A 13,407-nucleotide genomic window follows, 5' to 3' on the forward strand; every position below is an offset into this window, starting at 1 on the left:
CCAGACTGGGCTGCGCGGCGGGTCCCGGCCAAGCGCCCGCGCCGCCCCGCCCGCTAGCGGGGATGAGTGACGGCGACAACAGGTGCAGCGCGGAGTCCCAGGCTTCTCGGGAGTCCCCGAGTTTGGCGCGTCAGGCCCGGGGGGTCAGAGTTTGACTCTGGAAACCGTCCTCCTGGCCCTGCACCAGCCTTCCGAAGTCACCCCTCAACCGGCCTCTTGCTGCTTAGTAAAGCCTGAGGTCACGTCAACCTCTCGAAACCCACCAGTCCCAGACGCCGACTTTCCTCCAAAGGGGAGAAGAGAGGAAAGTGTGCGGTGCATGGTGCTTTGCATAACCGTTCGCTCTCTCCTCCCCAGCCGTCCGAAAGCAGGCGAGAGTGGCCCCAGAGCCGAGCCCTCGTCTGCACACCACACGTCCGCCCCGACTTGCTGCACGCTCTTCCCTCCCCAGACGGCCCAGCTCCGCGACCACGGGCCACAGCCGAAACCGCCCGCCCGCGCCGCTCCCCGGCTTGCTGCGCCCGCCCGCCCCGCCGCCCGAGGCGACTTCGCCTGCTCCTCCCCACCCCCCCCTACCGGGTGGCAGGTTCAGGTCCCGGGTCCGAGCCTGCGCCCCTGCAGCTGCCACTGCCGCCGTCGCCGCCAGGGGGAGTGTCCGTCGGGAAACGTGGTGTTGCTTCCTTGGTGTGAAGGTGCTTTCAAACTTCAGGTTTCTGATCCTTTCCCCTGGGTTCTGAAGAGCGTAGAGGAAGATGGAGACCGAGTCCGGGGCGGTGAGTACGGCAGTCAGGGCCTCCGGCCCCGGGATAGCAAGGGGAAGGAGCAACGTGGACTCCGTTTCCTGAGGGGCTGGAATTGTGAAGTCTAGGGCCCAAACGCCCGCTATTTTTTCGGGAAGAAACGTGGACAGGATGCCCCATCGACCACCGCGAAGAGCGGCCTCCCTGCAGGCCCCGTCGGGTCGGGTGGTGGGGTCGGGAAGGTGGGACCACCGGGCCAGGACCGGGTGTAGGCTGGCTGGGGACCTCGGAAATGGCCGGAAGGTTTCAGGAGGCGGCGGGTGGCCGGGTCCTGTACAACAGGCGGGGCTGGGCTAGAAAAACAGCTTTCCCGCCGAAACTGGGCTCGGCCCCGTCTTTGACGCCTGCTCGGGCCGGACTCCGCCCAGACGCCCACCGCAAGGGATTGCCAGGGCGGCTAACACCGCCTCTCCCTGGCTAGTCAGTGGGGACCGGAAGGCCGGAGAGACCTGGAGGGAGGGGTGGGGCACCTTGGCCCTGGACGGACCCGGACACTTTAATACCGGGTGTGCGCCCGAGACGCTGAGGGCCGGGTGGGGGAGGGGCGGGAGACGAAGCAGGCCTGAGGAGCCGAGGCGCTGAGGCGAGGTGCCACTGTGCCCCGCCCCCGCCCCGCTGGCAGCCAATCAGCGCGCGCCACGTGAGTGCCGAGTTGTTGCCGACGCTCGAGGCCACCGTCGGGTCGGTGCCGTTGAGGGTTCCAGCCACTGCTGCTGGCGGGTTTGCGGGTCAAAATTTCTCGCTGGCTAGCCTTCTTTTCCCTCCCGCACTTTGGTGGGGAGGGGGTGGATCCTCGTGTCAGTGCCCAAGTTCACGATGACCCGAGAGAACCCGAGGAAATTGTCGCAGCGGCCATATCCTCCAGCGCCTCAGCTTGCTGGCCTCGGAGGGGAAGGAGCTTCGAGGCCTTGACTGCGACGGTTAGCCTGCCCTCTTCCCGTTGTCTTCGCTGGCAAAGTGGATGATAGATTTCGAGGTTAATTCTCAAGGGATGGAGGCAGTGAGGGCACATTACTTTGAAGGAAATTTTTAATAAACTCTTTAGTGCAGGAAGTTTTGCTAAACTAAGAACCCTTACTTCTAATCTAACAACACCTGCCTAAGTGCTTTTCATACATTTGCAAAATTATTGCCGGTGGAATCTGAGGCTTTATTAGCTCAGTGCATCGCCAACCTTCTCTGAGGAATTGAGAGATTTCTGCTTAAGCCTTGTCACTACTAACATTAAGATATTTTCTAGGTTCTTTTCATATTGTATTCTTAAACCCTCTGCCTAATGGTTGGGATATCATGAGCAGGGAGAAGTGATTCATTCGTTTGTTCAACAAATTATTTATTGAACACCTGCTATGTACCATCCCCACTTTAAATGATCAGTGAACAAAATAGGCAAAATCCCTTCCCATATGAACATTGCACTACATTGGAAAGTGGTAAGCAATAAACATATGTAAACTATATAGTATGTTGGAAAGTGATAAGTGGTAAGAAGAAAAATAAGGCAGTAGGAACCCACAGTACAGCAGGAGCCTTAGAAATGAGAATGAAATGAACAGGATATAAAAAGTTGATGTTTTTCCTTTCTCGGTATCATCTAACTAGTTTCTCAAGATTGGAAATAAAGCACCTGTTCACTTTTGTTCATGTCCTTTCTCTGTGAAAAATAATGGAATTGACTTTTATTTAAACAAATTGGAGAACAAATGAATTCATCTGTCGAACTTGTTTTTCAGAAGAAAATTTCATGAAAACTGATTTTTAAAATTTTACAATCTGTAAACAGACAAGATTGTATCTACTAGAGCTATGCTATTATCTCTAGCAATGCAAATCCACAGTTGAAAAATAAAACTAAGCATCCCAAAATCATCATTCTCTGCACTACATCCTAGAAGTAAAGTGACTGAAGTTACAAATAACCTCCAAATGCCCAGAGAGAATGCTTTTAAGATTGGTTCCCCAATTTCTTTAATTGGAAACTACAACATAGCAGTTATTAAATGTGATGATTTTTCTGTGGGTTAATAGGTGTTTTTATGAACTCCCTTTTTAGGAATTTGTGTTGTTCCCCCTTAACACTAGATGCAGAATAGAACCCAATGAGGTCCAGCCTGTAGCCCTGTAGTCACTACTGGCCTAGTCATTTCTCTGTATATCTTGAAGGATTGACTTAGGGATCATGGTTTTATTGGCCAATTAAGTGAGACAGGAGAGCAAGTATGAAAAAGAACAACTCATTATCTGTGTTGGAAATTTATTTTCATGTATTTGTTTCTCAGAGAATTGATTTTTGAAGATTTTTGAGGCATACTCATTTAGTACGTTAGACTGTCTGAGAAGCCTGTTTAATGTTCCCAGAAGGAAAATAATAAGCAAGTGCTTAAATTGGTTTCTCTTCAAAATTCTATCCTCGGGGCGCCTGGGTGGCTCAGTCGGTTGGGCGACCGACTTCGGCTCAGGTCATGATCTCACAGTCTGTGAGTTCGAGCCCCGCATTGGGCTCTGTGCGGACAGCTTAGAGCCTGGAGCCTATTTCAGATTCTGTGTCTCCCTTGCTCTCTGACCCTCCCCCGTTCATGCTCTCTCTCTGTCTCAAAAATAAATAAACGTAAAAAAAAAAAAATTAAAAAAAAAACTGCTATCAAAATTCTTCTCAAGTCTTGTTTTTTTCAGATGTAGGTTAAGAGCTTACCATCTTGCCATTGTGCAAAGGCATATATGTTAATATATGTTTAATTAGAATCTAAATTAGGCCCCCAACTTAGAATTATGAACATGTATGTACTGAGTTCAATCTTCGGTATAAAAATTTATGCCTATGAGATATAGGTATGTAAATTTCTCTTTTCTTTACAAAATCAGTTCAATCTTCAAATTGACAAGTGCATTTAAAACTTTGACTTTAGAGCTAAAAAACAGTGAACTTGAATGTCAGAATTTATCAACTTGTCAGTGCCCTTTAGCCAAAGACTACCAGGAACATACTGTAGTTCACTAAAGTTGGGTGTATTGAATTGTTGCCACAAGGAAGAGCATGCACCATGGAGCCTTTTGGTAAGAGGGTGCTAGAAAAGAACTTACTATGGGATTTAGACTTGTGTTAAGCTCTTTTTAGATAGGGTTTAAGGAAGAACGGCTTTACTGTGAGATGCATGTTGTCAGAAAGTGGGAGTAATTCTGCTAATTCTTATCTAGAAGGCAAGAAAAATAGATTGAAGCCAAAGCTGTGATTGATAAAGATGGAGCAGTTATACATATCAGCCAGAATAGAGGGCTGTTTGGACATTCTTATGGTTTGGACAATGCTTTTGTTTTTGTCAGCGTTCAGACATGGTTATGGAATGGTCTTGTTTTTGGTGTGATCCGTCACAATCACAGAGTAACTTTGCCTAATGCCTGTTAACAAGAGAACAACCAGAACAGCCTAGCTGTGAGTTCGAGGCCAACTCCTAACAACACCAGAACAAAGCCAGTTCCCAGCTGTCAGGGCTGCTTTTCTCTTTCTGTTTTTTGAGTTTAATATTCCTCAATATTTATAATATTTAAATTGTATATTTAATTATAATTCACAGAAACATTTTAAGTAATTAAGATTTTCTCTGTAGTGGAGTAGATTCTACATTTCCCATATTTTTATTGCTCCAAAAAAAGTATTAGTTCTAATTATAATCATAATAATAGACTAAAATTAAAGTCTAAAATATTACATTTTGTCTAAATGACTCATCTTTTTGAAAGATATTGTTTTCAGCCTGCATCAAACTTCTACCCAATGCTAAAAGTTTAAAAGAATTTTATTTTACAGCAAACATCAAATCAGACGCAAACAGATTCATTATCTCCATCCCCTAATCCTGTATCACCTGTGCCTTTGAATAACCCAACAAGTGCCCCAAGATATGGAACAGTGATCCCTAATCGCATCTTTGTAGGAGGAATTGACTTTAAGGTACCTATTTATGCATGTAACATAGTGTATTTTTTGCATTAGAAGTTATTTTATTTCTCAGAAAATTTTTGTACAACTGCAAAAATAACAATTGCTATTTCCATAATGATTAGTAGGTTTCACATTGTCTTACTATAAAGAATCTTTTCAATACCAGTGTTGGTTAAAAAGAATATGTGTAATTTCCCATACAAGGAAATTGAGGCTCACTGATATATCTGTAGGCTCCTAGCTTCTTCGTGACAGAGTGAAGACTAGCATCCCACTATTTTGACTCATAGTTCCATATTCCTTATTTCACCATACCACACTAATTATACTTTATTATGTCATACTCCAAAAAAAAATAATGCATGGTAATAATTTCGAAAGAAAACGCAATTTTTTTAAAAAACACAAAATTTAGTCCTATGAATTTGTTTCTTTATCCCAACTTTACTCTCAAGTTCCTATTGAATAACCTCCTAAACTTCCATCAAAATTGCTTTCCGCCATCTAATTTAGAATCTGATCACAAAAAAAAAATGTCAGAATAAAACATCTTAACATTAATACACTTTAATAATGTAATCAGTCATTCCACTCTTTCAAAGAAGCTTAGTTTGTGAGATGTTTTAGCACCCCCATTTGGGAGGTAGTAGTAAACACCTATAGGAAAGGTCTGCATGCTATTTTAAGTGGAATATCCTTACTTCTAAGTGGATATGTAGAAAGATTTCCAAGTTTCCATATTATATATTGAAAATTACAGGGATAGTTGTCTTTCTTAATTAAAAAAAATCTTTGTGCCAAAGATGTGTCAAATAAATTTGACATTTATTACTCACTATTTCCCTATAATCAATCTTTTGCAATTTGGATGAAAATACTTTTTTTCTTCTCAAGAGAAATGATACACATACTGTATTTGTGTATTTGTCAAAATAATGATTTTTAAGCAAGTATGTCATTGGTTCACTAAACATGAATAAAAATTATTTTTAATGAAATGCTAATTTTTAAAAAGATTTTCTGTTTCTATGAAAAATATTAATGGCTGACCATAAATATTCGAGTTGAGTATTTTTGTTCAGAATTAATTTATATCATAAACAGTATATTTTTAAATAAATTATCAATAAATGGAAATATTCATATGGTTAGGCTATTCTAGGTTATTGAATTTTATCAGCTACGTTATGAACTTAAGAGACCATTGTGAGAACACAGTTGTACCTTTAAGGTAACGGCTAGGGTTCCCTCCCTGATACTTATACCGTTTCCAAAACCATAGACAAATGACAACGAGGAAATGAACCATCCAGAGATGGGTTCCTGGATGGGTTTCTGTAGTAGCAAACAGTGTCAAACTTTTTAAAACTCTTCTTTTTGGAAGCTTATAGCCCATCCCTCTTGATACTTAATCATCTTGACTTTGTCTCCTTATTTTTCAACTAGGAAGTAGAGCTGCAAAATTGAACTAGTGATTCTTCTATCAGAGAATAGTTTGAATTGTTTTCAAATCTCTAACAGAAATTCTTCTGGCATTGGTTCCATTTGAGTTTATTGAAATAAGAGGAATTTAGTTATTCTTAAGATTATCTCAGTATTTGTCATCATCCAATTTACCAGGCTGTAGGCTACCAACTAAAACCTGATAATGTATATAAGAGGCATAGCACTGCTGTTGGGAATGCCTTTTTCTGTGTATATAAAGAAATTCTTTTCTAAAGATATTTAAAGTTTCCATGGGGTAGTTATACCTGAACCAGAAAATGAAATTACAGTGAATTTAGTGTGAATATTGTAGGAAAAGATAAAATGAGTGTATTATGAGACTACTGCAGTTAAAACCATCTTTGTAGATATCTTGTGTATAATAGTCCAATGATGATTCAAATTTTTATTTTGAATATTATGATGTCATTATTTAGCTGAAATGTATGTTGAGTACAGATAAACTATCTAAAAACTCTAAATCTTGTAGCTACTTCATTGACATCACAAATTGAGTTCAAGTACTTTTAGAAATGTATTCCTTTCCTAAGACCTTACTGTTCCTGGAGACTGCTGATTAAAATAGAGGGACTGGTATGCACCAACAACTTAGTTCCACTGCCATGACCATGGGCCTCTCTGAGCCACAAAAACCAATAGTAATATGCCCTTACTATAGTTATAGCCATGCCTAATTCAAGCTATTTTTTTAACTGGCCAACAAGAATTCCTTTAAATATGAGTGAACTTTCTTTTTGTTTTTAAAGCAATTCAGCTTAAATTTTTTTCATTGATTATAATAGTCTAACATCATAGTTACTGCATAAAGCAATGTATTTACATTGGTTTTAATAATTTAGTGGTTTTATATACTGTTTTTATGCTGAGAGGCATTCTTACGTTTATATTACTATTTGTTTACAATCTTTTCTGTCTCCAAAACAAGCATAAGACTTGTTTCATTTTTTAGCAATTAGAGGATATTTTAAAAGCCATTAAAAGCTATTAAAAGCAATTTTTTGTGTTTTCCTTTTATGCCATTAGACAAATGAAAACGATTTAAGAAAATTTTTTTCCCAGTATGGGTCTGTAAAAGAAGTGAAGATTGTAAATGACAGAGCTGGAGTGTCCAAAGGGTTAGTATTGCTATAGATAGTACATAGAATTAACAATTGTATTTTTATTGGCTTACTAGATTTGGTATGCTAACTTATTTTGATTCCATTTTTTAAAAAGAGAATTTCATGCTCTCTTCTTTCTTCTTGCCTTTAATCTGCATTGTGTGTGTGTGTGTGTGTGTGTGTGTGTGTGTGTATGTGTGTGTGTATTTTGGCATGGGGGAGGACACTATAATATTCCTTAATTTGTTAGGAAGCTATTCTTGCATTGGCTGAGGAACTATTCAATGTTATGTAGCAAGCATTTAATGTTGGGTAACTAACGTCCAGTAGCTAAGGAACCAGAAGCTAAAGGAATCAGATGCTCTTGGAATTGTGTGCCTGCTTTAGACACAGAGATAAGGAACTAACCTGAGAAATATAACTCTAAAGAGAATGATTTTTAATTGCCAAATCAAAGAGAATAAAAATTGAGAAGAAATCAGGAGGATTTGTCTAGAAATGGCTAACGACCTTAGAGCCATTGCAGTGGACTGGTTTATACAAAAGCCAAATCTCAGAGAAGAGGTAGTTTACATAGTGTACTTACTTAAGTTTGATAGCAAAGTTAAAAATGGGTAAGACAGAACTTGGCTGTAAATTTTAAAAAATAAAAAATAAAATTTTAAAAAATAAAATAAAATATCCATGGGAAAAAAATGGGAGAAAAAAAGTGGAGATCAGTGAAGGATTATGTCCATTTTCTTGAAAGAGAGGCAGGACATACATAAGAGAAAGGACTCACAAGGTAGATAGAAAATTCTACTAGAGGGAAGCAACTTGTAAGAATGTCAAGTGAGCACTTTGGAAGAGATGGGTTCCTGGAGAGATGTTATTTTTAAACAAATGAGATACTTCTCAGACTGACAAATAGTATTAGGAAGAAGTGAAATTGTAGCTCTTGTATTTGGTTAATAGAATTTGCAATATTTTGGTAATATCCACTTTTTACCACTAAAAACATAGATATGTAAACTGTATTTTATGCCTTTTCCACTGGGTGGTGTATGTGTTCTATCAAAAATTTAGTGTAAAAGTATTTCCTTAATCCTTGTTTAATGTTTGGGCAAATAGAAAAAGAGAAATTCTTTGGTAGAGGAAGAAACTTTTTGTATAATACAGTAACTATGAATTGAAGAAAATAGTCAAGATATTTAACACTACTCTAGTTTCCTTAAGTTACCTAAGTAGAAATTATGCTTGGCAGGGGGATATACTGTTTTATCTCTTTCATATCTTTTTGTCTATCTGTTTTGGCTTTTTGGACATTGCATTCAAAATATATTTGTATCTTGAATATTATATGAATTGTACTCTGGAGGTAACAATTATGCATGCAAACAGCAGGTAGAAAGTCTGGGATGTACATATTTTTTATTTGTCTTTGGGAAATACTAGTAATTGCATTATCAGTTTAGATGTGCTAATAATAATACATCCATATAAATAAACATTTACCAATTTAAAAAAATTTTGAGTTGAAATTTTTTTCCCTACTCTGATTCCTATTTAAGCCAAACTTCTATTATTTTAAAAGGTGATTATGTCTCTGTACCAAAATTTATTGCATCCTAATTTGTAAGCCAGAACTTGAATCTTTCATGCTTTCCTGATTTATATACAAGTCAGATATGAAACTGTTTGAAGATCCTGGTTTGTTGGTTTTTTTTTTTTTTTAGTGTCCTGACTCTAAGAGGAGGTGACAGTGTTAAGCTGTGAATGATTCTCTTAAATTTTGCATGCTGGGCACCTTAGAAAACTGCTCACTACTACAGTGGCCCATGCTTAAAAGAAAAAAAAATAATCTTAGTATAACTCTAATGTTCTAAAGAAAATAATTAATGCATTTTTTTAGGTATGGTTTCATCACTTTTGAAACACAAGAAGATGCACAAAAAATTTTACAAGAGGTAAGATCTCTTAATGTATTCAACTTCCTTTTTTGAAACTAATCCTTTAGGATATTTGTTTTAGTATTAGCATTCCAGTACAATGATCAATTGCTAGAAAAAAAATGTTAACTTATTTGCATCTTAAGAGTGACATTGGTCTCCAAAAAAATTGAATTTAAAAAAGATTAAGGGCGCCTAGGTGGCTCAGTCAGTTGAGTGGTCAACTCTTGATTTTGGCTCAGGTCATAATCCCAGGGTCATGGGATCAATCCCTGCGTCAGGCTCCACACTGAGCGTGAAGCCTGCTCGCCATTCTCTCTCTCTCCTTCTGGCCACTACCCTGCTCACACACTCTTGCTCTCTCTCTCTCTCTCTCTAAATTTTTTTTTTAAAAAAAGTTGTTGGCTTTTTTTTAAGATTAAACAGGGGTGCCTGGCTGGCTGAGTCAGTGGAGCATGTATTTCTTGATCTCAGGTCTATAGGTCTGAGCCCCAGGTTGGGTGTAGAGATTACTTTTAAAAACATATTTTTAAAAATCTTTTTAAAAAAGATTAAGCATAGATTTTTATCAATAGAAAAGCAAATTCTAAATCATTGCATGTGTTTGTTTGTCAAGTTGTAATATAATTTTTTACTTTATTTGCTTAAACTAAGAACTCGGGGATATATCTTTTCTCAAGTGTTAGTTGATAGCACTTTGAATTCCTACAAACACTACAACACTAGAGTGAAATTATCTGAGATTACTTCCCTCTTGTGAAAAACATTATATAAACTAAGAACATTCATACAAAAAGTCTATAGCCTGCAGTTCAGTGTAATAACTAAATTTGGTAAATGTTAGTTAATTTTTTAAGGAAAAAAATAGTTTGAATTATATATTAAATCACATGCAGCTGATCCCCACTATTCATACTAGTTATGTTCTTTAAAGTCACCATGAACACTGAATTGGCAAATATTGGACTGCTGTTCCTAGAAGAAATACAAGACTAGGTTCCCACAAGTTTCTGGTTACATTATTTTCTTCTTTGCTTTTTTTTAATGTTTATTTATTTCTGAGAGAGCACAAGCAGGGGAAGGGCAGAAAGAGAGGGAGACAGTGAATCTAAAGCAGGCTCTGAGCTGTCAGTGCGGGGCTTAAACTCACGAACTTGTGAGATCTGACCCGAGCTGAAGTTGGACACCTCACCAACTGAGTCACCCAGATGCCCCTACGTTATTTGCATTAACCAATTAATACATAACTTTGTTTTATGTGTGTTTCTGTTTAAAGACTTCATGTTAAATATATATTGTTGATTCATTAACATGGAACTCCTGTTCAACAGCATTATGTAACACATGCCTGAATTAAATTCATGTAACACATATTTTCTCCATAAGGCAAATGACATTATTCTTGTGCTTGGGAATACTAGCCAGTACCTCAGCACTACACTTGAGGGCTATCTTAAATAGCAAAATAAAAAAGATAGCGAAATCACCAACATAAAACACAAAAATGCAAAAAACATGGCACTAAACAGAACATGAAACGGACTCTTGTTTTCACCGTAAGAGCTGAAACAAGAATGGACAGAGTATTCCCTTGTTTGACCTTAGCTGGGACCATATATGTCAGGCAATTAAAAATTTTCACCTCTCTGCTCATGTCCACTAGTAATCACTAAATTGCTACAAGTATTGATTTGGGGGTTACAAATAATTTTAATGAATAGGTGAATTCCCAAATATGGGATCTATGAGTAGAAGCTTGACTGTATTCCCATTAAAGAACTAGGGTCAAAGCATTGGAACCAAGATTCAAACCCATATCTTTAATATTCAAAGACTTTGTCCTTTCCAGTATTCTTTGCTGCTTTCAAAACTATTATAGTCTGAATTTTAAAAATGTTTCTCACTAGTTTTTCACTATTGGTTTTATAAAACAGTAGTGCCAAAATAATAAAAAAATTTTTTTTATTCTAGGCTGAAAAACTTAATTATAAAGATAAGAAACTGAACATTGGTCCAGCAATAAGAAAACAACAAGTAGGAATTCCTCGTATGTATTGAGAACTAATGCATTTTCCAGTATTTTTACATGGTTCTTTTTTGAAATATTAGACTTTTTCTAGAATTTAATTAGAAGGTCAGACTTCTTTAATTTAATAAAGTTATTTCAGCAAAGTTGGTGATCAAATGAATATTTCTTACAAATTAATGTATGTTAGATTTTCAGGGGGTAGGGAAAATTTTACATAAATAATGGTGCTTACATATATTACATATAATTACATCTTTAAAGGAAAACTCTTCTAAAATAAAAATATAATTTAAAATTACAAAGGTAATTAGAAGTAATTTGGCATTATGAATTGGAAATTTTTATAATTAGAAAAGTAATTTAAAATTAGAAATTTAAATTTAAAATACTGAAAATAAAAATAAAGAACCAATATCAGAAACTCTAGTTGCATGGTAGGTACTATAACCCAACTAGATGTGTCATAATTATCAGAGGGAACAATTCCTAAAGCTTTAATAATTGGCTAAATTATGTGCCTTTCTCAAATTTCTGCAAGGTTTTCAACTCTACTCTTCTTTTTTTCTCAATCTTCCTATTTATTGTATTAGGCATCTTTACAGTTTGCTTTTTACCTAAATATTTATTAAACTCTATAACAGTCTTTGGCTAGAAAATTCACAACTGAATTTTCTTATTCTTCCTTAGCTGTGTCCTAGTGTCCACTGGGATGTGTAAAACATTAGATGTTTATTGTACATCTGTTAACAAATTAATAGTTGTACTCATTTGGGTGGTCTATTTTAATTTAGAAGTTAATCAAGTTTAATTTTGACTTAGTTATTTGTTAATTTAGAAGATAACTGAAGTGTCCTCAGTAGATTAATACTTCTTTCTTGTTCTAAGAATTAAGCTGTTGACACGTAGTAACCATTTTTTATCACCAGCAGTAGGTATAAGTAGTAATGTTCATATTATGACCCACAAGTTGCTAAAAAAAAAAAAAAAAAACAAAACCATGAATCACTATGCTGAATGCTTTCAATCAGGTGGTGAATTTGAAAAGTATAGGGTTAAATAACTATATAACCAAATAGTGGCATTAGCCTTCAAATCCAGGACAGGTTGACTCCAAAGCTCATTATACTTTTCTGCAAATAAATATTAAGTATAAAAGTAGATTCTCAAGATACAGGGGATTCTTATCTCAATTTTTTCTCAGATCTGTTGCTTTTTTTCCCATCTCCATTACCAACATTCTAGTCTGAGCTACCCACTTTCCTTGCCTTGATCACTGGAAAAGCCTCCTAACTGGTCTTTCTGAATCCAGTCTTGGTACCTTCCAACCTATCATACACAGGGAAGCCGGAGTAATCTTTCAAAAGTGCACATCTTAAGTTATTTTCTGCTTATTTTTGAACTGTCCTTTATTTTTCTTCCCATGCTTTAGCCATCTAGCCTCATCTCAGTTCCAGAACATACCGTACTCCTAATATACACTACCTAGAATGCTCTTTGCCATTCCATTAAAATCCCATTCATTCTTTAAAGCTCAGCCCAAACATCATTTCCTCACAAATTAAATACAATTGGAACATTCATACTACCTAGTATAATAGACTACACTACGTCTTAATGTATTTATCAAAATTGTCTTAATTGATTAATTGTGTAGTTACCTAATAACTATCTTTCCCACCAGAGCCTAACTTCAATACGGTATGTCCAATTTTTTTCTTTTTTCTTTTTGGCTGTATCACCACCCAAGTTCAATGCCCTGTAACTGTACTGACTTCATTCATTCATTTAGCAGATAAACCTGTGGTTCCTTGATTATCTTTGGAGGGAAATCCATGAACTTCATGAATTGTGTGCAAAATTTTGTTTCAGTATATATCTCTGAGAAAAGACTCCATAACTTTCATCAGATTCTCAAAAGGATGGGATTAAGAATCACTAAAGTAAGCAGTAACAACTCTAGATGAAATACAGTGAAAATATAAAGGCTGAGAAGCAGTAGTGCTGCTTAAAATGGTAGGCCAGTGCTACTCACAGTGGTTTGCAGCCAGTAACAGTTCACTTGGAATCTGTCAAAATGCAGATCCTCAGGCCCTATCCCAGACTT

The 13,407-nt window shown here is 37.4% G+C and overlaps 1 protein-coding gene across 3 annotated transcripts in view; it reads left to right on the forward strand.

Annotated features, from left to right (window-relative positions):
- Window positions 1–635: 635 nt before the first annotated feature.
- The window catches only part of BOLL (boule homolog, RNA binding protein), a 44,137-nt gene continuing 31,365 nt past the window's right edge, over window positions 636–13,407 (forward strand). For 2 of the 3 annotated variants that reach the window (XM_058710226.1, XM_058710210.1), the window contains exons 1-5: window positions 636–773; window positions 4,606–4,749; window positions 7,270–7,361; window positions 9,238–9,292; window positions 11,246–11,321. In XM_058710226.1, coding sequence (XP_058566209.1) covers window positions 753–773; window positions 4,606–4,749; window positions 7,270–7,361; window positions 9,238–9,292; window positions 11,246–11,321 — 388 coding nt within the window. In that variant the 5' untranslated portion in view covers window positions 636–752. Of the gene's footprint in view, window positions 774–1,661; window positions 1,777–4,605; window positions 4,750–7,269; window positions 7,362–9,237; window positions 9,293–11,245; window positions 11,322–13,407 lie in introns of those variants that run through there. The other variant, XM_058710218.1, reaches the window with a different exon arrangement.

The sequence above is a fragment of the Neofelis nebulosa genome, chromosome 2, assembly GCF_028018385.1.
Source record: "Neofelis nebulosa isolate mNeoNeb1 chromosome 2, mNeoNeb1.pri, whole genome shotgun sequence".
In the NCBI taxonomy this organism is placed as follows: Eukaryota; Metazoa; Chordata; class Mammalia; order Carnivora; family Felidae; genus Neofelis; species Neofelis nebulosa.